Below are 21,336 nucleotides of genomic sequence, written 5' to 3'. Positions count from 1 at the left end.
AGGCGCATGTTGCTGGCTTTTCCCGGCCCCACTCAGGGTGACTGGTGAGGTTAATGTGAGGAGGAGGGTAGCTTGTCGCCGGGGAAAACCCCCGTCACCAAGAAAAGACTTTGGGTCTGGAGGTTGGTGGGTGATTCGAATCCAAGTCATGAAATTTATCGAGGTGGATTAAGTGGATAACGAAATTTGTGACGATTTCTAATTTGTTTGAGAATTAGACGTGTGTTTACATGATTCGAATTTTCAACTAATATAACCTCATGCAATACAAAATTAACCCTAAGTAAAATTTTATCATTTGCTCAAATCATTGCCAAATTGATTTTCAATTTAATTTTACCTTAGTGACTTTTATTCTCGTAGTTGTAGAGGTATGCTTTACCAAGGTAGCTTTAGTAATAAATAAGTTTGTAGATCTGGAAGTTTCAACTTTTTGTCCTCCGAAATCTAAATTTTCTCTTCCATTTTAGTTTTTCTCGCAACTTTATAATACATATATGCACTCAGACTCGGACTTTTCACACATCAATTTTATCATAGGTATTTCATTTAATTTTAGAGTAGGTATTGGGTACATATCAGGTATGTATGTATATCATTAGTTACCTTCTAAACGTGAAATCTCCAGAGTATAGCTTGTAGTCTATTGTATAGTTTCAATAGGTAGTATTAGATTTAAGATATTTATAGCTTAAAGTTGATTCGATACTATGGAATATTTCAAATAGGTATTACTTATTTCTTTGTTCGTTTTTGGATAGTTTACAAGGTATCGTTATATTATCATTTGTTTGTTTTAAGATTTTTGTATTTGTACTGTACCTATTTTATCGTCTTTCCTTTCTTCTACATTCCAATTATGGACAGCCATTTTTCCTCTATTAAAAATAAAAGAACCGTGCCTTATGGATGGTTCTTTTCTGCTTAATGCTGTCCATATATTTCATACTTCAACGATCATCATTTGTTTTAGAATTTTAGATTATTAAAATAATAATAGTAAAAGTCGTTTGATATCTAATTTTTCCGAATTTTTGGTCAGTAAAATTTTTACGTACATTTTATTGCATTTACAAAAAAAAAAAAAAACAAAAAAAAAGTGTCATTTACTATTTACAATTAAGATTTTTAAGATTGAACTAGAATAAGTACAACCTATTTTATGATATTTTTGTTTGTAACTCATTCTAAGAGTGATACTAAATTCTAATTGTCATGGCAAAAGTTAAAATGGCATACAATAAACAAAATTAAAAGGGTGCATCCCCAATTTCAATTAAAAAAAAAAAAAAATCTACTCTACCGTGAATAGAACAGTTGCGCTTACTTGAGTGATGTTTCAAAGTCATATAGCAGGAAAAATGAGGACCAACCGAATTTTTCTTTTTCTCCCTACGACTTCTGATCCCGAGATAAATCGATTTAAAAAAATACCGGTAAATCGTGAACTTTGACGTCACGGCATACGCTCCCGTAGGCGAAGACGTCACATCAAATGTCCCTAGCAAAGCTCCCTCGCAGGCAACATATTAATGTGTTTGTGCGCATACGTTTCTGCGCATTTCTATCTGCTCCTCTGCAAGCGCGCTTGCATACTGGCGCTACCTAGCCAGGCAGCTGCCTGTGACGTCACACATATTTGAACTCTTTCATTAGAACGGAAAATAAAAATTGAATTTTCGACCTTTTACAGTTATTTTTTGACGTCACACATCTTTGAACTCTTTCATTAGAACGGAAAATGAAAATTGAATTTTCGACCTTTTACAGTTATTTTTTCATTGACCTCAGATTTGGATTTTCCACAACTTTTTACATAGGAATCGACCATTTATAAATAATTTTTACCGATTTGCAACTGCTCCATTGTACCGGGGACCTCCGCGTCCTAGACACGGTTCGGAATGTATTTGCTTGAGATAAGTGGAAAGTTGCGTCTCCTGGTAGTCCTAGGGGTGCAATAGTCCTACATACTGGACTCCGCACACAGGAATTTCTTCAGTAGTCCTAGTACAAAATCTTGTAATTTTTGTACTTTAATACAAAATCATCTGTTTTTTGTACTTTAATACAAAATCGTCCGATTTTTGTTCTTCAATATAAAATCGTCTGATTTTTATACTTATGAATGGAGGGATAATTGTTCACTCCCTTGGCCGAGAAAGGGAGTCGGGCGCTATTCAAATGCGTGTTCTCCATCCCATTCACAATGCTCCCGTGTCCATCCGGCATTTGAGAGAGCACTAGCTCGATTTCCTGGAACATCGTAAGTCGTGCCACATCCTTGTCCTTCCGAATGATCGTGTTGGGGAGTTTGCGGATTTTCAGGATGGTTTGTGGCGAGTCAATGTTGAGCTCTTTGCAACAGATGTTGAGGAGACTGTAGTAGGTCAGCTCGGTGAGTCGGTTCAGTTCAATTTCGATGAAGTCGTCGTCCATGTCTTGCGCAATTCGAACTTTGAGAACCAGTTCTGAAAATAATGAAAGGGATTGGGATTAGAACAACATCGCGATATTCTTCACAGACGAGGCATAAAAGCTACGAATGAAAGCAACTGTTTTAATGTTGTCTGCACTCCTGCATTTCAATTTTGTTGATGACCTATAAGTCGTCCGGTAAGTGGGTGGGAGTTCAACTGAGTCCAGGATTTTTTTTTCCCCTCATAGAAGTTTTTATTACTCTGAATCATTGTCATACTTACCATCAAGTTGTGCTGGAGTGTTGGCAGTACTGTGATTTACAATGGAATGATGAGATGTGGTGACTACGTCTGCACTCCTGCATTTCAATTTTGTTGATGACCTATAAGTCGTCCGGTAAGTGGGTGGGAGTTCAACTGAGTCCAGGATTTTTTTTTTCCCCTCATAGAAGTTTTTATTACTCTGAATCATTGTCATACTTACCATCAAGTTGTGCTGGAGTGTTGGTAGTACTGTGATTTACAATGGAATGATGAGATGTGGTGACTACATTTTGATTTGCTGTTACTGGATTAGTCTGATGGGTCCTATTTTGATTTGACACTTGGTAATCATTCACTCTGGGATCAAGGGGTTCATTTTTGATATAATTGGGAACTATTGGTAAATCTGCTGTGTTAATTGTCACTCCAGGTTCACCACCAAGGAGTATACGGACTTCTGGTTTGGTAGCCAAGGCTAGTGGGGTTTCTTCTTTAGACGTTAGAAGAGATTTGTCAGCACCATGTTTTAATAGATAACTGACAATGTCTTTCTGGCCACGTTTGGCTGCCCAGTGCAATGCTGTCCTGAAAATAGACAATGTGATGTTTTGGTTAAATAATGACCAAGTACATAGGTATTTGGAAGTTTAGTTTTTTTTTTTTTTTTTTTTTTTTTTTTTTTATTGTATTCTGTCTTGTGAGGAAATTTTTATTCCAGTGGCAAGCTGGCTTTAACTGTACCACAGATTAGGACCCTAGGCAACAGCATCTTTATTTGGTGGACAAAATCTGTAGAAGGGAAGGTGTATCTTACCATCCATTCATATCATGCTGTGCATTAATATCAATTCCTTTTGACACAAGCTCACACACAGCCTCAAAATCTCCAAGACATGATGCTTCCCTTAGTTGCTCTTCCAAATATTTCACTCTATCCATATCTGAGACACCAAGAACCTAGATAATGAAGATATCTGAAAGAGGAAATATTATGTAAAGGTAAGAGAAATAGGTGCCAAAATTTGATAGAATCTTCAAGAATATAATCAAGCTGTAGTTCACCTCCTAACTATTACCTATTTCATAAAATGTGTGCTGTTACCTGACAAAACCCATCACATTTTAATGTCCAAATCTTTAATGAATCAAAATACACTATGTAAGTATTTTTCAGAGGCAGGTATGTTTTCCAAGATGGGTACTTGTTCAGAAGTCATGTCAATGGAAAATTGCTACAAGGAGCTGTCACAAATGAGCAGTGACCAGTGTTATAGGGGTAGGTTTAACATGAAAGGGAGCTTTCTTTCTCATTGTTGTGGCTTCTGATTAACCTTCTTCTTCATCTTCCTCAACATTCCCAATGCAGCTCCATTTGGCGATACAAACGACGAGGCTTTCATTCATCCGAGGTAAGAAAAGGTTTGGGTTCGAGTCCCACTGATGCCACAAAGTTATAGGCTTCATCTTCTTCTTTTTCTCCGTCAATGCTGGCCTTCTTCTTCATCTTCCTCAACATTCCCAATGCAGCTCCATTTGGCGATACAAACGACGAGGCTTTCATTCATCCGAGGTGAGAAAAGGTTTGGGTTCGAGTCCCACTGATGCCACAAAGTTATAGGCTTCATCTTCTTCTTTTTCTCCGTCTTTTCCCGCGTACTAACACTACTAACAGGTTCGGCGTTTTTCTTTAGCCTCTCAATCAGGCCTAACTAGGGTAATTGCTTTGGGCTGACATTAGGTTTTTTTCACGTTACAAAATTTCACGAGTGGATGCCCTTCGTACTCAACCTTTGCTACTTCTTTATCAAGGGGAAATTCAGGCTGGCATACTCCCTGTTTAAAGTCCCCCAGCTAGACTAAGTTGGTCTACTCCCTTTTTAACGTCGCCCAGCCAGACAGACTGACTCTTCAATAGATTATTAAATTTTATGAATGAAAATTTTTTGATTTTTTGTTGATTTTCAGTCAGTACCTGGCGATCTTCTGCAGTTTCCTCCTAGGCCTGGGTGATTCATGTCAGAACACTCAGATATTCTCAATCCTCGGACTTCTCTATCCTGATGACAGTGCTCCTGTGTTTGCTCTATTCAAATTCACCCAGGTTAGTGTCACTAATATCAAATCGAATCAAAGCATGAATTCTTTCTGGTAAAGAGGAGAGCTTTTTCACAACTTTGTGGGTAGCACAGCATTACCAAGTGCGTCATTTACTATTATAGTTCAGGTATTACTATTAATCCTCATCCATTATCAGTCTCTTTACACTGGCAATGCCGCCACTGGTCGCTACTAGTTTAAAGTAGCTACTCAATTGTCCTCACGAGGCTGAGTGCACTGGAACTCCAACCACAGAAACCCCGCCGGGAATCGAACCTGGGACCCACGATAGGTGATAGGTAACATACCTATTATTAAAAACAGATAAACAAAATACAGTCGAACCTGGATAAACGAGAATCCAAGGGACCAGCTCATTTTTACTCTCTATTACCTTTACGTATAGGGAACCTATACAAGGTAATGAGAAAGTATTGCAATCGGTCCAAATTTTCGAAATCGTGAAATGGGTGGAAATATCCGTTTAAGGGCCCCCACCGAGAAAGGGAGTCGGGCGCTATTCAAATGCGTGTTCTCCATCCCATTCACAATGCTCCCGTGTCCATCCGGCATTTGAGAGAGCACCAGCTCGATTTCCTGGAACATTGTAAGTCGTGCTACATCCTTGTCTTTCCGAATGATCGTGTTGGGGAGTTTGCGGATTTTCAAGATGGTTTGTGGCGAATCAATGTTGAGCTCTTTGCAACAGATGTTGAGGAGACTGTAGTAGGTCAGCTCGGTGAGTCGGTTCAGTTCGATTTCGATGAAGTCGTCGTCCATGTCTTGCGCAATTCGAACTTTGAGAACCAGTTCTGAAAATAATGAAAGGGATTGGGATTAGAACAACATCGCGATATTCTTCACAGACGAGGCATAAAAGCTACGAATGAAAGCAACTGTTTTAATGTTGTCTGCACTCCTGCATTTCAATTTTGTTGATGACCTATAAGTCGTCCGGTAAGTGGGTGGGAGTTCAACTGAGTCCAGGATTTTTTTTTTCCCCTCATAGAAGTTTTTATTACTCTGAATCATTGTCATACTTACCATCAAGAAAATAAAAAAAAAAAAAAAAAAAATACCTATGAAAAGTATTACCTTATACCTCCATGAGTCCATGAAAAAGTGGTTGTTTTGAAGAAATTAGTGACATTGCTACATTATTGAATGACTATCAAACATTATCAAGTGTACTTTAATTTGCAAGCAGCTAAAGAGTACAAGAAGTTGCACCATTACCATCACTGTCTTGTATTGTCAAATTTGATAGAATCTTCAAGAATATAATCAAGCTGTAGTTCACCTCCTAACTATTACCTATTTCATAAAATGTGTGCTGTTACCTGACAAAACCCATCACATTTTAATGTCCAAATCTTTAATGAATCAAAATACACTATGTAAGTATTTTTCAGAGGCAGGTATGTTTTCCAAGATGGGTACTTGTTCAGAAGTCATGTCAATGGAAAATTGCTACAAGGAGCTGTCACAAATGAGCAGTGACCAGTGTTATAGGGTTAGGTTTAACATGAAAGGGAGCTTTCTTTCTCATTGTTGTGGCTTCTGATTAATTACCGATTGTGTTGTTCTTTTTTCAGGCCATTGTCAAGAGAAGAAGCATTGCAGAAAACTGTGTTTGAGTTGTGCACAGAAGGTGATTTGGAAACTGTACAAACTGCTCTGAAATCATTCAAGTCTTCAAAGTTGCCAACTGATTTGGTAAGGAATAAGGATCTGAAAAAATTAGAGAAAGAGTGAAAGTAGGACCACTAGGAAAGAAAATATAAGATTATATTGACATTGTTTGGGCAGCAGTTGATGGCATTTCAGCCTTTTTTTTGTGGTTTTGTTTCATGTTAAATACTTATCACTATAAAAATATGAATTGAATTTCATACCAATATTTAATAATAATATTTATGTATTGTGATTCCCCCATAGGTTGGATCAAGCCCATTACATTATGCTGCCAAGAAGAATAAATTGGACATTGCCAAAATTCTCATTGAATCCAATAGGTGCTCTCTAGAGAACAAAATGAAGAAAACACCTCTACATTTAGCTGCTCAGGAAGGATATGTTGACATGTGTAAACTGTTAATCAAACATCAGATAGATGTAAATGCTCAAGATATTGTAAGTTTTCAATTTGTGGGAATAGTGGTAACATGCTTGCCATGCAGACATTCCTGGATTGAGTCAATTCAGACTTAAAAAAAAGAAAAAAAAAATCTGAATAGCTACCTACTTCAAGTATTGTTTATTATTTGAGTAGGTACCTTCTTGGTCTTCTTGTGGTGGAGTGGAGGAGAGAGGGAGAAAGGGAGAAGTTAGGCATATAAGAATTCAAAAAAGTAAAATCTGTATGTGTATTAAAAATTAAATCAAACTGCCAGTAAAACCTGACAAAACAGCACACACAAGCCTTCCACTTTCAACATAAAAATCAAGTAGTAGGTATCATGCTTTGACCTTTAGTAGATCCTCTGTGGGTAAATTGACCAGTTAGAAACAGAGATTCTGAGGCATGGGAAAAAGAAGTAAAACCAGTTTTTAAATGAGAGCACTACTAGTTGGTTCTTAGTTCTTACCTATTGAAGTTCAAGTGCTTGCAAGAATAATGTAGAACTGAGGAGGGTACACAAATAGGTACCTCATCAATGTAAAAGAGACTGATATACCTAGTTTCTAGGTGGAGAACTCAGGGAAAGCTTGATATACTATAGTATTAAAAGATAAGGACATAAGGAGACGTTTTTTTTAATAATTTCAGGAAGGATAAAAAAAAAAATACACACATGAAAATGCAATAGGATTGAAGAGTTAACGGTACTGAAGAGAAAACTAAGCAGCACTGAAGTGGTCTTCCAATCCAGGAATCATATCGTTCTCCCCTTGCAAAGATCCCAATGGATCACTAAAGCAACGTTGTTATAGCGCCTTCAGTTGTAGCCGAATGGCGATGGCAGAATAAGGAAGAAAAAAAAAAAAAAAAAAAAAATACCTATGAAAAGTATTACCTTATACCTCCATGAGTCCATGAAAAAGTGGTTGTTTTGAAGAAATTAGTGACATTGCTACATTATTGAATGACTATCAAACATTATCAAGTGTACTTTAATTTGCAAGCAGCTAAAGAGTACAAGAAGTTGCACCATTACCATCACTGTCTTGTATTGTCAAATTTGATAGAATCTTCAAGAATATAATCAAGCTGTAGTTCACCTCCTAACTATTACCTATTTCATAAAATGTGTGCTGTTACCTGATAAAACCCATCACATTTTAATGTCCAAATCTTTAATGAATCAAAATACATTATGTAAGTATTTTTCAGAGGTAGGTATGTTTTCCAAGATGGGTAAGTACTTGTTTAGAAGTCATGTCAATGGAAAATTGCTACAAGGAGCTGTCACAAATGAGCAGTGACCAGTGTTATAGGGTTAGGTTTAACATGAAAGGGAGCTTTCTTTCTCATTGTTGTGGCTTCTGATTAATTTTTTTTTTTTAATAATTTCAGGAAGGATAAAAAAAAATTCAAACACTTTCAGATCTAAGAACTCGATTTTTTTTTTTATCAGATAAAAACTTTTTGTTTACCTTTTTACATGGAGGTCAAAGAGAATCGACCTAGCGTTTGAAAAAAGTGAGGCATGTTTGGGAGGTTTTTCTGTGAGGTTTCAGTAATGTGAACGGAACCTACGCAAGGCGCGAAATTTAAAAAATTAGATTTTTTTGATTTGACGCTTTTGACATTTTTCCCAATGGTTCACACATGATGATATACAATTTTCTGATCACTTTCCTATCCTTATTTCTTTCCTCCCAGGCTGTAACTTCTCTGATGCAACTCCTTATAAACCTTGGTCCTATAATAAAGCTGATTGGGTTAAATTTCAACATTTAACTGAATCCTTGAGCGACATATTACAATATGACAATGTTGATGAACAAATCGAAAAACTGAACCACATCTTGATAGATGCTAGTACTCAATCAATCAGATGCCAACATTTCCATTTTGTCACAGGTACTTACAAGTGTACAAGTTTTTTTGTTACTTAGGTAACTTATTTTAATATGAATTACAATTTACAAGGTCCTTCTCCTGACAATGTATTGATCATTGGTAGTAAGAAGTAAATTGTTGACCTTGCTTTTTTTTAAGGAGGCTTATAATCACTGTTTAGGTACTTATACATAACTGCTAAGGTCTTTAGTGACATTGGTTATACCCTCCATTCAGCAACCAGCTATCCTCTTACTTATATTAACCTCATCCAGACTGAAAAAAACAACAACAATAACTCAACTTCGTACTCTCTTGTTAGGGATCGTTCGAAGAAGAGTATTCCCAGTTTTGTAGTTGTACCAGCACCCGCGCCTCCAAACAAACCTATCGTGTCTTCGAATTCTAGTGGAAATTATTCAAGAAATATGTCTTCACGGAATTCAGCTGATGTAACAGCAAGTGAAGATTCCACTAGTTATAGTCACAGGAAGGAATCTAATCTGGTGAAAGCAAAACCAGAAATCTCTGGAGCCATTGACGTCAGTAATCCTAAACCATCTGTTAACCAAGTTGGGTATGCCATTTGTCCCAAGGAAACCAATAAAGTACCTCCGCATGACAGAGGTCAAGTAAAAGATCTAGTGTCCTTTATTAAATCCTTAGAACAGAGTCTAAAATCAAATAATAATGCAGAGCTACGTTATGACAGAGGTTTCTGATTAACTACCGATTGTGTTGTTCTTTTTTCAGGCCATTGTCAAGCGAAGAAGCATTGCAGAAAACTGTGTTTGAGTTGTGCACAGAAGGTGATTTGGAAACTGTACAAACTGCTCTGAAATCATTCAAGTCTTCAAAGTTGCCAACTGATTTGGTAAGGAATAAGGATCTGAAAAAATTAGAGAAAGAGTGAAAGTAGGACCACTAGGAAAGAAAATATAAGATTATATTGACATTGTTTGGGCAGCAGTTGATGGCATTTCAGCCTTTTTTTTGTGGTTTTGTTTCATGTTAAATACTTATCACTATAAAAATATGAATTGAATTTCATACCAATATTTAATAATAATATTTATGTATTGTGATTCCCCCATAGGTTGGATCAAGCCCATTACATTATGCTGCCAAGAAGAATAAATTGGACATTGCCAAAATTCTCATTGAATCCAATAGGTGCTCTCTAGAGAACAAAATGAAGAAAACACCTCTACATTTAGCTGCTCAGGAAGGACATGTCGACATGTGTAAACTGTTAATCAAACATCAGATAGATGTGAATGCTCAAGATATTGTAAGTTTTCAATTTGTGGGAAGAGTGGTAACATGCTTGCCATGCAGACATTCCTGGGTTCAGTCAATTCAGACTTGAAAGAAAAAAAAAATCTGAATAGCTACCTACTTCAAGTATTGTTTATTATTTGAGTAAGTACCTTCTTGTTCTTCTTGTGGTGGAGTGGGGGAGAGAAGGAGAATTTAAGCATATAAGAATTAAAAAAAGTAAAATCTAAATGAGCCCCATCACTAGAATATTCTTTCCTTTCTTCTTTTCTTTTCAGATGGGTATGGCAGCCCTACATTGGGCAGTCACATATGAACACTGGGATGTTGTTAGTTTACTCATGGACAATGGAGCCAATGCTAATCTATTAGACATGTATGGACGAACACCATTGTTCATTACAGATGCCAACATTTCCATTTTGTCACAGGTACTTACAAGTGTACAAGTTTTTTTGTTACTTAGGTAACTTATTTTAATATGAATTACACTTTACAAGGCCCTTCTCCTGACCATGTATTGATTATTTGGTAGTAAGAAGTAAATTGTTGACCTCACATTTTTTTATTATTATTATTATTATTATTATTATTTAAGGAGGCTTAACATCACTGTTTAGGTACATATACATAACTGCTAAGGTCTTTAGTGACATTGTTTTTACCCTCCATTTGGCAACCAGCTACCCTCTTACTTATATTAACCTCATCCAGACTGAAAAAAACAACAACAACAACAACAATGAACAACTGATTTTTCTTCTTTTCTAACTTTTCAGTTGAACCAGGAGAGTCAAGAGAAGGCCAAGCAGTCAGCACAAAAAAGGAGGCATGATTCCAGTGATACAAACAGTTACACAAAAAGGAGGAGGACCTCTGAAGGTATGTATTTATCCCTGTCTTGGTGGCGTAGTTGCCAAGACACTCGTCTTGTTAGCAGAAGGGCGTGGGTTCAACCCCCAGCTGAGGCACGGATTTTATTATCAACATTATATTTTGAGAACTGGACCACAATAAGAGTGATAGTTTTCTGCTGGGGTAAAGGGACCCTTTAGTCCTTATTAAGCATTTTTTTAAAATCTGTAAGAACATTTTATTTGTAACAGAAATGGAAAAATAATACTGAAATACTTGAATAATTTTCAGATAAATTAACAGGGCTGAATTTCCTCAAGCAGCATGGCATTTCGTATCTGCCCAAAGATGACTCTACTACCATTGCCAGCGCGCTGAAGAATGGACAAACTGCAGTGCTTACCGGTAAGTGTTATTTATTTACACGCTAAACAACAAGGTCATGTAGCCAGCCTAGTTAGTTTGGTTGGTATCGCCGAGGGTGTCTGCCTTGTTAGCGGTAGGCCGCAGGTTCGATCCCCGCCCGGGCGAATTTTATCCTGAATAAGGTTCGTTCTCGGAACGGCTAGCTTTCTCCTCTCCTGTCTTCCTTCTCTCTTCGATTTAGGGACGATAAGACCCTAGCAGTTACAGTTCCCGCTATCAAACCTCTTAAAAGAAAAAAAAAGATGATTGATTGGTTGATGATTTCACTCTTTTTAGCCAATCTGCTTAATCCGAGAGAGTTAAACCAGTTTTAAATTCGGGACGATAGGACCCTAGCAGTTACAGTTCCCTCTATCAACCCTCATAGTTAGTGTATGTTTCATTGTGTATTTTCAGAGGCGGGAAAGCAGCTGCTCAAACTGTTCAAATCCTACGACGAACCAGACCGTGATTTACAGCGCTTGTCCAAACAAATGATCTCCAAAGCTAAAGCCAAACATGAACAAGAAACCACCAAGTCTTCAACTCAATCAAAACACAAGGAGAGCAGTTCCAGTACAGGTACTGATAAAAGTTCTACTGCCAACTTGAAAAACAAAGCTAACAATATATGTACAAACAGTCTTCCCAAACAGTCTGAGTTCACAACAGCTCAATACCCACTAAATTCTAGTCAGGCTAACTTCACACCAATGGAAAGTGATTGTGAAGCGAGCACTCAACAAGAAATTGTCCCTGATAGTTGCACGTCTAATTTTGAATCTCACCCACCCAAACAGTCTTCCCAAACAGTCTGAGTTCACAACAGCTCAATACCCACTAAATTCTAGTCAGGCTAACTTCACACCAATGGAAAGTGACTGTGAAGCGAGCACTCAACAAGAAATTGTCCCTGATAGTTGCACGTCTAATTTTGAATCTCACCCACCTAATAATATACCTTCTAGTTTACAATTAGGTAGTGAATTTTCACATGTAAAAACACACACTGCTTACGCACAATCAACCTTGCCAAATCCACTCTGCCAATCCACGCTAAATACTGATCTCAATAAACATTTGAACTCAGGGCAACAAATAGATATCCTTTCTGTCGACAACACGAAAATCGATTGCAATCAACCTTGCCAAATCCACTCTGCCAATCCACGCTAAATACTGATCTCAATAAACATTTGAACTCAGGGCAACAAATAGATATCCCTTCTGTCGACAACACGAAAATCGATTCTAATCTTAGGAAAGAATCACTTTACGCTGTCTGCAGGCACAGAACGACGAAGAAATTAATAGTGATTCCCATTAAGCCAAGTGGCTTAAGAACCCAAAGTTCTGATATCAAAGCTACAGGGAACGAAAATAAATCCAGTAGGAAATTAATAACTAGACAAAACTTCCTTCTACCTTACAACCCCATGGAGTGTTCTCAAAGCACCCGTCCAGCGGTGAAAGAATTGATTGATTTTGAAATGACAGAGAACCAATCTGCTAATGCCTTGGCAAGAAGCGAAACTGACGTAAATCAGCAGGGAGAGAACATAAAAAGTAACACTGTGAATAAAAAGGAGGAAATGGACGTGAATGTTAGTCAAATATTAGATAGAGCCTCGCAAAAGAGTTCACAAAATAGTCTACCAAATCAGCAAAATCAGAAAAAGTCTATCCAGTTGAATCTCGGAGGTAGAAACATCATGGTTGTAAACAATCTCAGGGCAGGTAATCCGAGGCCAGTAAGCAATATCAAACCTCTCGTTCCTAGACCGCGAGTACAAGTTATCAGGAACCATCTCTCTGGTGTTAGTGAGAGGAACACGGGTCTAAGACCTGCAAGACTAGTACCAGTATCAAAACCTAGACAGATGTGTGGGATATCCTACACACCTGTTGTCAATTTAAATATCCCAACAGGGAATTCCTCAGCGAACATTCCAAAACGTCTGCCTGCAAATCCCCTGAGCTCAAGTAAGGTGTTGGTACCATACACTGGAACTTTGCCTAAGACGTTTCTTATATCAAATGTGGGCACTTCTTCTCCAATAGTGAATGTTTCTCCAGTGAATGCTGCATTGCCGATAGAATCCACACAGATCTCATCTACTGTTAGCAAAATCCCATCTAGCAATATAAGTCGTGCTTTAACAACGGTTCGACCAATTTGTGTAACACCAATAACCACTCCAAATTATCCTCTAGTTACTTCGAGTACTCAGAGTTCTCCCTTGTCTTCCTTGAATACATTGACTCCCTATGGGGTTTCAGGTTCATCTATTTGTTCTCTATCCAATGTTTCTAGCACTAGCTCAATGAGTACGGTTGGGAATGCTTTGTATACTCCTGTTAACTCTTCTACAGCTGTGAATATTTCCAGTGATTCAGTATCTCTTACACCATCTATGAATTGTCTAACAACGTCAGTACCCTGTTTGGATATATCTAATAGCTCTTCATTATCTTATCCAGCAGATTCTTTAAGTACGATTAGTTCTTCAAATCTTTCTAATGATGTTTTGAATTGTCTTTCATCCAGTAGTGTTACTTTCCCTTCTAATAGCTCTTATAATTCAACTTGGAATAGTAACTCTTATGGTAATTCTACAGTCACTTCTTTGCCATCAAATGGTAGTTCCAGTAGTAATTTCACAGTAGCATTGCCATCAAAGGGTACGTCCACCATTTCTAGTGACTCCGCAATACTTATCAGGAACCATCTCTCTGGTGTTAGTGAGAGGAACACGGGTCTAAGACCTGCAAGACTAGTACCAGTATCAAAACCTAGACAGATATGTGGGATATCCTACACACCTGTTGTCAATTTAAATATCCCAACAGGGAATTCCTCAGCGAACATTCCAAAACCTCTGCCTGCAAATCCCCTGAGCTCAAGTAAGGTGTTGGTACCATACACTGGAACTTTGCCTAAGACGTTTCTTATATCAAATGTGGGCACTTCTTCTCCAATAGTGAATGTTTCTCCAGTCAATGCTGCATTGCCGATAGAATCCACACAGATCTCATCTACTGTTGGCAAAATCCCATCTAGCAATATAAGTCGTGCTTTAACAACGGTTCAACCGATTTGTGTAACACCAATAACCACGCCAAATTATCCTCTAGTTACTTCGAGTACTCAGTGTTCTCCCTTATCTTCATTGAATACTCCCTTGAATACATTGACTCCCTATGGGGTTTCAGGTTCATCTATTTGTTCTCTATCCAATGTTTCTAGCACTAGCTCAATGAGTACGGTTGGGAATGCTTTGTATACTCCTGTTAACACTTCTACAGCTTTGACTATTTCCACTAATGGTTCAGTATCTCTTACACCGTCTATGAATTGTATAACGCCAGCAACCAGTTTTGATATATCTAATAGCTCTCTATTATTGGAAGATTCTTTAAGTACGATCAGCTCTTCAAATCTTTCTAACAATGTTTTGAATTCCCTTTCTTCCAGTAGTGTTACTTTCCCTTCTAACAGCTCTTTTAATTCAACTTCGAATAGTAACTCTTATGGCAATTCTACAGTCACTTCTTTGCCATCAAATAGTAGTTCCAGTTGTAATTTCACAGTAGCATTGCCATCAAATGGTACGTCCACCATTTCTAGTGACTCCGCAATACCATTGCCATCAAATGGTAGATGCACTGTTTCTAATAGTCATTCCGCAGTAACTTTACCATCTAATGGGGGTTTCAACTCAACTTCGTACTCTCTTGTTAGGGATCGTTCGAAGAAGAGTATTCCCAGTTTTGTAGTTGTACCAGCACCCGCGCCTCCAAACAATTCTACCGTGTCTTGTAGTTCTAGCGGGAATTATTTGGGAAATATGTCTTCACAGAACTCAGTTGATGTAACAGCAAGTGAAGATTCCACTAGTTCTAGTCACAACAAGGAATCTATCGTAAAAGCAAGACCAGAAGTCTCTGGAGCGAATGACGTCAGTAATCCCAAACAATCTGTTAACCAAGTTGAGCATGCCATCTGCCCGAAGGAAACCAATAGAGTACCTCCGGATGACAGAGGTCAAGTGAAGGATCTAGTGTCCTATATTAAATCCTTAGAACAGAGTCTAAAATCAAATAATAATGCAGAGCTACGTTATGACAAAGGTCCAGAAAAGCGTCCAAACTCATCTGAAGAACAGGAAAAAAGAGGTAAGTCGAGAAATACTGGCAAATATTCTCAAGATACTCAAATCAGTTCCAAGTTCAGTAGTAGTGGAAACAATGACATCTTGAAACACGGTATTGTTGATGATAAGAGGGTCGGAAGTGCAAACAATACAAACAACAATACGTATTATAGCGAGCACAATGAGAGAAATAACAGGGCAACTATCAACAGCACTACAGATAGATACAATCTTAACACCTTCAACAATGATATCCAGAGTAGCGGTACAAACACCAACAAGATCTACAACAGTAACATGAACAACAGCGCAGGGAATTACTCCAATATGAACGACAAAAGCATTAATCTCACTTCCACCAGAACCATATCCCCGATTCAAAAGTACAATTCCAAAACACCATCACCCAGTAACAAGAGTCCGGAGTCAATGTTGACTCTAAGTTCAGACTCAGAATCTGACGAATCTACCAGTCAAGATCTGATAAACATGCTGAGGAATTTGGTCTGCGATATTCGAAACATCGACGATCAACCTTCGTCTGTTATGCTGAATGAAATTCAAGATCAAGAAACTCTTAGCATGAGAGATACTCTCGGTAGTAATGAAGCTAATGTGAGTCAGCATGACAATATCAGATTGCAAGACACCAGTAGAAAACATGCTAGTGGCTATCCTTCGGGACAAGGTACTCCCACCAACCATCAAGTAGTCAGATACTCTCCTAATGCAAGTAACACATACAAGAAAGGTGACATTGGCAGTAGATACATGGACAATGTTGGCAAAAAGTACACCACAAACAACGTCTACAACAACACCGTGTTAGCCCACGAAAAGCAACTGTGTCGGTACGATCCAGAGAAACTGTTCTCCAAATTCCAGAAACTCACGTCCAAATCGAGAATCATTTTGGACTCGAAAACCAAAGCGAAAATCAACGATTTCATCGAATCTCTTAGATATCTGAACACTGAAGAACCTGCTGATTTAGATGCAGGCACGCATAGGGGATATCACGGAAGGTTAAGTCCCTTATCCAACCAAAGCCAAAGTTCGAGACTAGTCAAATATCGAAGGCACGGGAATGATACTAACGCAATTGGGTATTCTGGAAATCGCGCCGCCATTTCTTCTGAGAATAGCTCCGTGTTTCTACCTCAGTCTTCTGGTGCGGATATTTTCATGAACAACTTTGTCCGATCTTCAAGTAATCTTGGTGCGAATGCCACTGGCAAACGTGTGCCTAAAATTGTGGAACTCCCTAATCAGACTGTCAATGAGAAGTTCTTACATTCAAACTTGAACCTCTCTTCAAATGATAGCTACCCACTTCAACCGTTTGACCCTGGGTCTTCTTTATCTCAACCAATTTCCAATATGACTCAAGCAATTCCTACTGTAGCTCAATCTCTTTCCACAGTGGCTCAACCAATATCAAATTTTACTCAAGCAATTCCTACTGTAGGTCAGTCCTTTTCCACTGTATCTCAACCAATGTCCACTTTACCTCAGGGTACTCCTTCCAGTACTAAATTTCCTACGTCTTATCCGGTATCAACAATCGATCCTAGCACGTTGGACCCTGTTACTGATCCCGCGTTTTCTACATTGGATCCTATCTCAATTACAAATCCTTCCACTTCATTAAGAACCCCGCATAACAACGTCTTAACGTTAAATCCTGAAGGTTCAGTTCTGCCAACTTCAATGCCTATGTCCGCAAATAATACCGCACCAAATTCAAACCTTCTATCTCAACCGAAACCACTTTGCCCAGGGACATCTCTGAATTCTTTCGCCAATCTGTCCATCTCCAACAGTGGTTATGTTCGACCGCCCAAATTGACTCTTCCTGTTCTTAAACAACCGAAGCCTCCACCTGCAGTCCGATTGGGTTCCCCGAAAACAGTAGTCCAAGCAACGCCACGGGTAATAGTTAGAAATGCACCGAATTTGAACGTTGAATCTTCGAAACACATATCTTGTACAGTTCCTTCAAATACGTCTAATGTTACCATGTCTTCAAATGTTTCTAGTGTTGGAATGTCTTCAAATAGGTCTGGTATTACAGTTCCTTTGAATACTTGTAGAGTTCCAATTTCTTCTGGTATTGCAATTCCTTCCAACACTTCTAGTATTATAATTCCATCAAATACTTCTGCTAATAAAATTCCTTCGAATAATTTGGTTGAAGGGCCCGTGGTTACTGGGTACATTCCGTCTAAAACAACAGCTCCTTTACACAATCGAAAAACTCGGAACGCACCAAAGTTTAAAACCATAGCCCCAGCGAATACAGCAGTAGTTAAAAACACGAAAACCATAGCACCAAAAAATACACACGTGAGTAAAAACACAAAACCCATAGCTCCTGCCAACACAGCAGAACCTAAAACCACAGCCCCAATAAATATAGCAGAAAAAAATCCACCACCTCCGTTCACGCCTAATGTACCCTGTTCAGATATTATCAGTCAACTAGAGCAATCCTCAATCAGTCGTAACAGTAATAAACTGAGCAAGGATCAGTTACTTGAGCAGATTAAAAATAACAATTTTGTGTTTCGATCTACTGACGTGAAAAGGATAAAATACAAGAAATAGCTCCTTATTTATGTAAAGATCTTCATTTATAAGTAAATTTATTATTCTCACGAGGCTGAGAACCCCCTAAATTGCCAGCACACGCTTTATCTCACACGGTCACCCGTCCAGATATAAACCACGCAGAGTTTTGCTTCAACTTCAGTTATCTGTCCAAAAAAAAAATAAAAAAAAAAAAAAAAATAGACAGGACATTCTATTAAAGAAAGTGGAGAAAAAAGAAATTGCTTTTTTCCTTACAAACATTTGTCTTAATTCCATATTTTTCCCCTCCCTCATTTCTTTCTTTGTTATTGTCATTATGTTAAAAAAAGAAAAAAAAAAAAATCTTTCCATTATAGTGACTCACTTTTAAATTAATTTTTTGATTCTAGTTGTGACTACGTGCAGTGCCCGAAGGACAAGAGACGGGGAGGGGGGAATGGGGGGAGCATGAGCGGGAGTGCGGGCGGCAGTCTGCTCAGCAGCGAGATGGAGAAGTCGAAAAGTAAGTGAAACAAAGGCCCGTCCCACAGTGAATCTATTAACCCTTATTCTTTACTTCACGTCGCGTCAGTTAATCTCGTTAATCTCCGTTGACTCATTCATGAGGCTGGCACCTCACTCTTCACGCGTAGACGCGCGACTTTGAGTAGCGCGTAGTCGACTGCAAAACTAAACATATGGAAATGATATGGAGTACAATAGAGGGTCTCTATCATTTTCAAAGGTTTGGTTTTGCAGCCGACTACGCTTTTCTAAAGTCGTTCATCTAACTCTATGCGTGCAGTGTGAAACCAGCCGAATACTAGTAGTTCAGTGAACTAGACCTCACTGGGACTCCTTTTTCGGGCCCAAAATTTAATGAGAAATTTTCCTTCATGTGATGAACGTGGCTGGGTGAAGTTGATGATGATGAACAGGCGGGTAGCCTGTCGCCAAATGAAGGATAAAAAACCCCGTCATTAAAGATCTTAGTAGATATACTATACAGTGACGTTAAATGTCTATTAAAATAAATCTAAAGAGGATACTCGTGTGCGAGTCAAAGAATGTTCCTTGAAATAATGCGAAAGTGGTTCCAAGGTTTTTTTTTTATCTAATTATTTTCTCCTCTCCTCTCCCCTCCAGGCGGCATTCTCAAGTTCCTGCGCCCGAACAAGTCCATCGAGCCGCCCCCGGAGTCGTTCGCCAAGTTGTCGGCGGCACAGAACTCTGCCCTGGCCGCCACGCGAGTGTGCCGCACCAGTCTGGAGTGTTGCGGTATTCGGATCCGGGACAAGACTGCGGCGGGCCGACCTGCGGAAGAATCGACGTGGTTGGAGTGCGACGATGAGAACGTACGTACGTTAAGTCAGGCTCAGTTCGAGGATATGCTGGCCAAGTCGTCGTCTGCCCAGGGAACCCCTTATTTGCTTTTCTATACTCGGGTGTGATGTGTAAGCCCATACATGTACGTACATTAGACGGGGGAAGATTCGTAGAAGCTTAACCCATCTTTTGGGGCTGTTTGCCCCCACACCGAAGCCTAAAGGTGTGTTCACACATGGTCGACGGCCGTCGATCGATGTGAATCAATGATCGACGTGAATCGATGATCGATTGACAGCCCGTCGACTATGTGTGGAGAGTGTCTAGACACCTTCAGAGTGAGCTTTTTGTGTTCGACGGACGAATCTTTCCTATCGAAGCTAAGCAACATGCTTGGGCAATCTGTCCTTACGAAAGAAGTTAAGCAACTTGCGTGGGGGTAGTGATACAAATAATTTGGTACCAGTGATATTAAGGTTCGAAAATTCGTGCCGTATTTGCTTGTGAACTCCAGTATGACCAATGTGGTAATAAACTGAGCAAGGATCAGTTACTTGAGCAGATTAAAAATAACAATTTTGTGTTTCGATCTACTGACGTGAAAAGGATAAAATATAAGAAGTAGCTCCTAAGTTATCCTTTATATATGTAAAGATCTTCATTTATAAGTAAATTTATTATTCTCACGAGGCTGAGAACCCCCCTAAATTGCCAGCACACGCTTTATCTCACACGGTCACCCGTCCAGATATAAGTAAACCACGCACAGTTTTGCTTCAACTTCAGTCATCTATCGGACCTTTTTGGGTGAACTCGTATAAATCTGATTCACACTAGTCCGACTCAGCTACTTGTTCAAATGTATTCCATGCATTTTATTTGAGAGATGTTTATAAAGAAAAGATATTTATTTATGTATTTATTTCTATCATTTAATCTGGCGATTTTGTTTTCTTTTCTTCTATAGTATTTTTTCCCATCCCCCGGCACCTAACTCCATCAGCACAGCCGAAAAGTTCAGGACAAAGAGTCAAGCGAGGGGAAATTTCTACTGCGCATGTCTCGAAACTTTCTATTCGATACCACTTGAAGGCAGTATAGGAGAAAGTTTCCCCTACTATTCAGACTTGGCTCCTCCCATTTCTGAGCTTCGAAGTTGTTCTACCAAAGTTAGGTGCCGAGGGTGGGCATTCGGGTGGGAACCTTCATGCTAGACAGGTCTGGGAATCTTGAAAAAACCTCTCGCAAATTTTTTTCTGAATTTTTCTCGTCTTTTTCCTTGATTTCTTTATTACCTGTTACATTTTTTTCTTTTTTTCTTCAGTGATATTTTTTTCGGGTTCAATTCCCGAAAATATTTTGAGTCTGAGAATAGCTATGTATACTGTGGGAACAAAATAAATAATAATAGAAAAAAAACCAAAGGACTTGTCAATGGGTAAATGGTTTCTTTATTCTTCTGGATGTATGTACATATAATTCACAAGGATTTATTTACTATGTAATTTTCGTATGTATAATTATGTTGATTTCTATGTACAAATATGTAAATTGCAAGAATGTCTAGAGAATAGCAAAAATATGTATGTTCAAACTAAAAGGTATTTTAGCCGTAACAAACCAAAGAGAATAGAAGTAAGAACTAAAATGAAGGCAAATAAACAATTTGAAACTGGATTTCATATGAACACATGTTCCATCGAAACATGATCGTTAAGTGAGTTTTTGCAACTAAAATTAGCGTCCCGTTAACTGAACTCTTTAACGTTATTTGACGAAAAAATATATATCTGCTCATGTGCAGAAACGAGTTTTCGTCATTAACGTCAAAGAGTTCAGTTAACGGGACGCTAATTTTGGTTGAAAAAAACTCCCTATTTTAAACAGATGACTGTCAATAACTATAAAAAAGCTATTCCAAGGGCATTAAAGGCCCGGGCAACAGGGTCGTGTTGCAATG

At 38.5% G+C, this 21,336-nt stretch overlaps 6 protein-coding genes and 1 pseudogene across 7 annotated transcripts; 5 read left to right on the top strand and 2 right to left on the bottom strand.

Moving 5' to 3' along the window:
• Positions 1-1,783: 1,783 nt before the first annotated feature.
• Positions 1,784-7,571, bottom strand: LOC103510476 (ankyrin repeat domain-containing protein 40-like). The gene is made up of 4 exons (XM_008475147.3): positions 7,370-7,571; positions 3,499-3,658; positions 2,905-3,269; positions 1,784-2,471 (listed from the first exon to the last, which is right to left on the bottom strand). Exons 2-4 carry the CDS (start codon positions 3,621-3,623, stop codon positions 2,095-2,097), a joined length of 867 nt encoding a protein of 288 aa, XP_008473369.1. The 5' UTR covers positions 3,624-3,658; positions 7,370-7,571; the 3' UTR covers positions 1,784-2,094.
• Positions 4,164-4,851, top strand: LOC113467965 (UNC93-like protein MFSD11). The gene is made up of 2 exons (XM_026824518.1): positions 4,164-4,254; positions 4,650-4,851. The coding sequence occupies exons 1-2, from the start codon at positions 4,169-4,171 to the stop codon at positions 4,834-4,836; spliced, it is 273 nt and encodes a 90-aa protein (XP_026680319.1). The 5' UTR covers positions 4,164-4,168; the 3' UTR covers positions 4,837-4,851.
• Positions 4,925-5,747, bottom strand: LOC113467968 (annotated as a pseudogene).
• Positions 5,946-7,322, top strand: LOC113467964 (GA-binding protein subunit beta-2-like). Its single transcript, XM_026824503.1, has 4 exons — positions 5,946-5,995; positions 6,377-6,497; positions 6,720-6,914; positions 7,284-7,322. Exons 1-4 carry the CDS (start codon positions 5,946-5,948, stop codon positions 7,320-7,322), a joined length of 405 nt encoding a protein of 134 aa, XP_026680304.1.
• A 189-nt stretch (positions 7,572-7,760) lies between the features above and the next one.
• LOC103510483 (inversin) lies at positions 7,761-20,624 on the top strand. The gene is made up of 8 exons (XM_017444594.2): positions 7,761-8,100; positions 9,541-9,661; positions 9,884-10,078; positions 10,344-10,496; positions 10,845-10,947; positions 11,212-11,325; positions 11,743-11,907; positions 20,344-20,624. Coding segments are annotated over exons 1-8 (987 nt in total). The 5' UTR covers positions 7,761-8,098; the 3' UTR covers positions 20,478-20,624.
• LOC103510481 (uncharacterized threonine-rich GPI-anchored glycoprotein PJ4664.02-like) lies at positions 12,175-18,228 on the top strand. Of its 2 annotated transcripts, none has more exons than XM_026824505.1 (3): positions 12,175-12,393; positions 12,510-13,140; positions 14,062-18,228. In XM_026824505.1, exons 1-3 carry the CDS (start codon positions 12,196-12,198, stop codon positions 18,084-18,086), a joined length of 4,854 nt encoding a protein of 1,617 aa, XP_026680306.1. In that variant the 5' UTR covers positions 12,175-12,195; the 3' UTR covers positions 18,087-18,228. The 2 variants fall into 2 exon arrangements, with proteins under 2 accessions (XP_026680306.1, XP_026680305.1); XM_026824504.1 differs by having other exon boundaries at positions 12,175-12,427; positions 12,544-13,140.
• On the top strand, positions 18,459-19,839 carry LOC103510473. The gene is made up of 2 exons (XM_008475145.2): positions 18,459-18,573; positions 19,197-19,839. The coding sequence occupies exons 1-2, from the start codon at positions 18,519-18,521 to the stop codon at positions 19,499-19,501; spliced, it is 360 nt and encodes a 119-aa protein (XP_008473367.1). The 5' UTR covers positions 18,459-18,518; the 3' UTR covers positions 19,502-19,839.
• Positions 20,625-21,336: the final 712 nt, after the last annotated feature.

This window comes from Diaphorina citri, unplaced genomic scaffold (assembly GCF_000475195.1).
Source record: "Diaphorina citri unplaced genomic scaffold, Diaci psyllid genome assembly version 1.1 scaffold603, whole genome shotgun sequence".
In the NCBI taxonomy this organism is placed as follows: domain Eukaryota; kingdom Metazoa; phylum Arthropoda; class Insecta; order Hemiptera; family Psyllidae; genus Diaphorina; species Diaphorina citri.
This window is presented reverse-complemented; position numbering and strand designations above follow the sequence as displayed.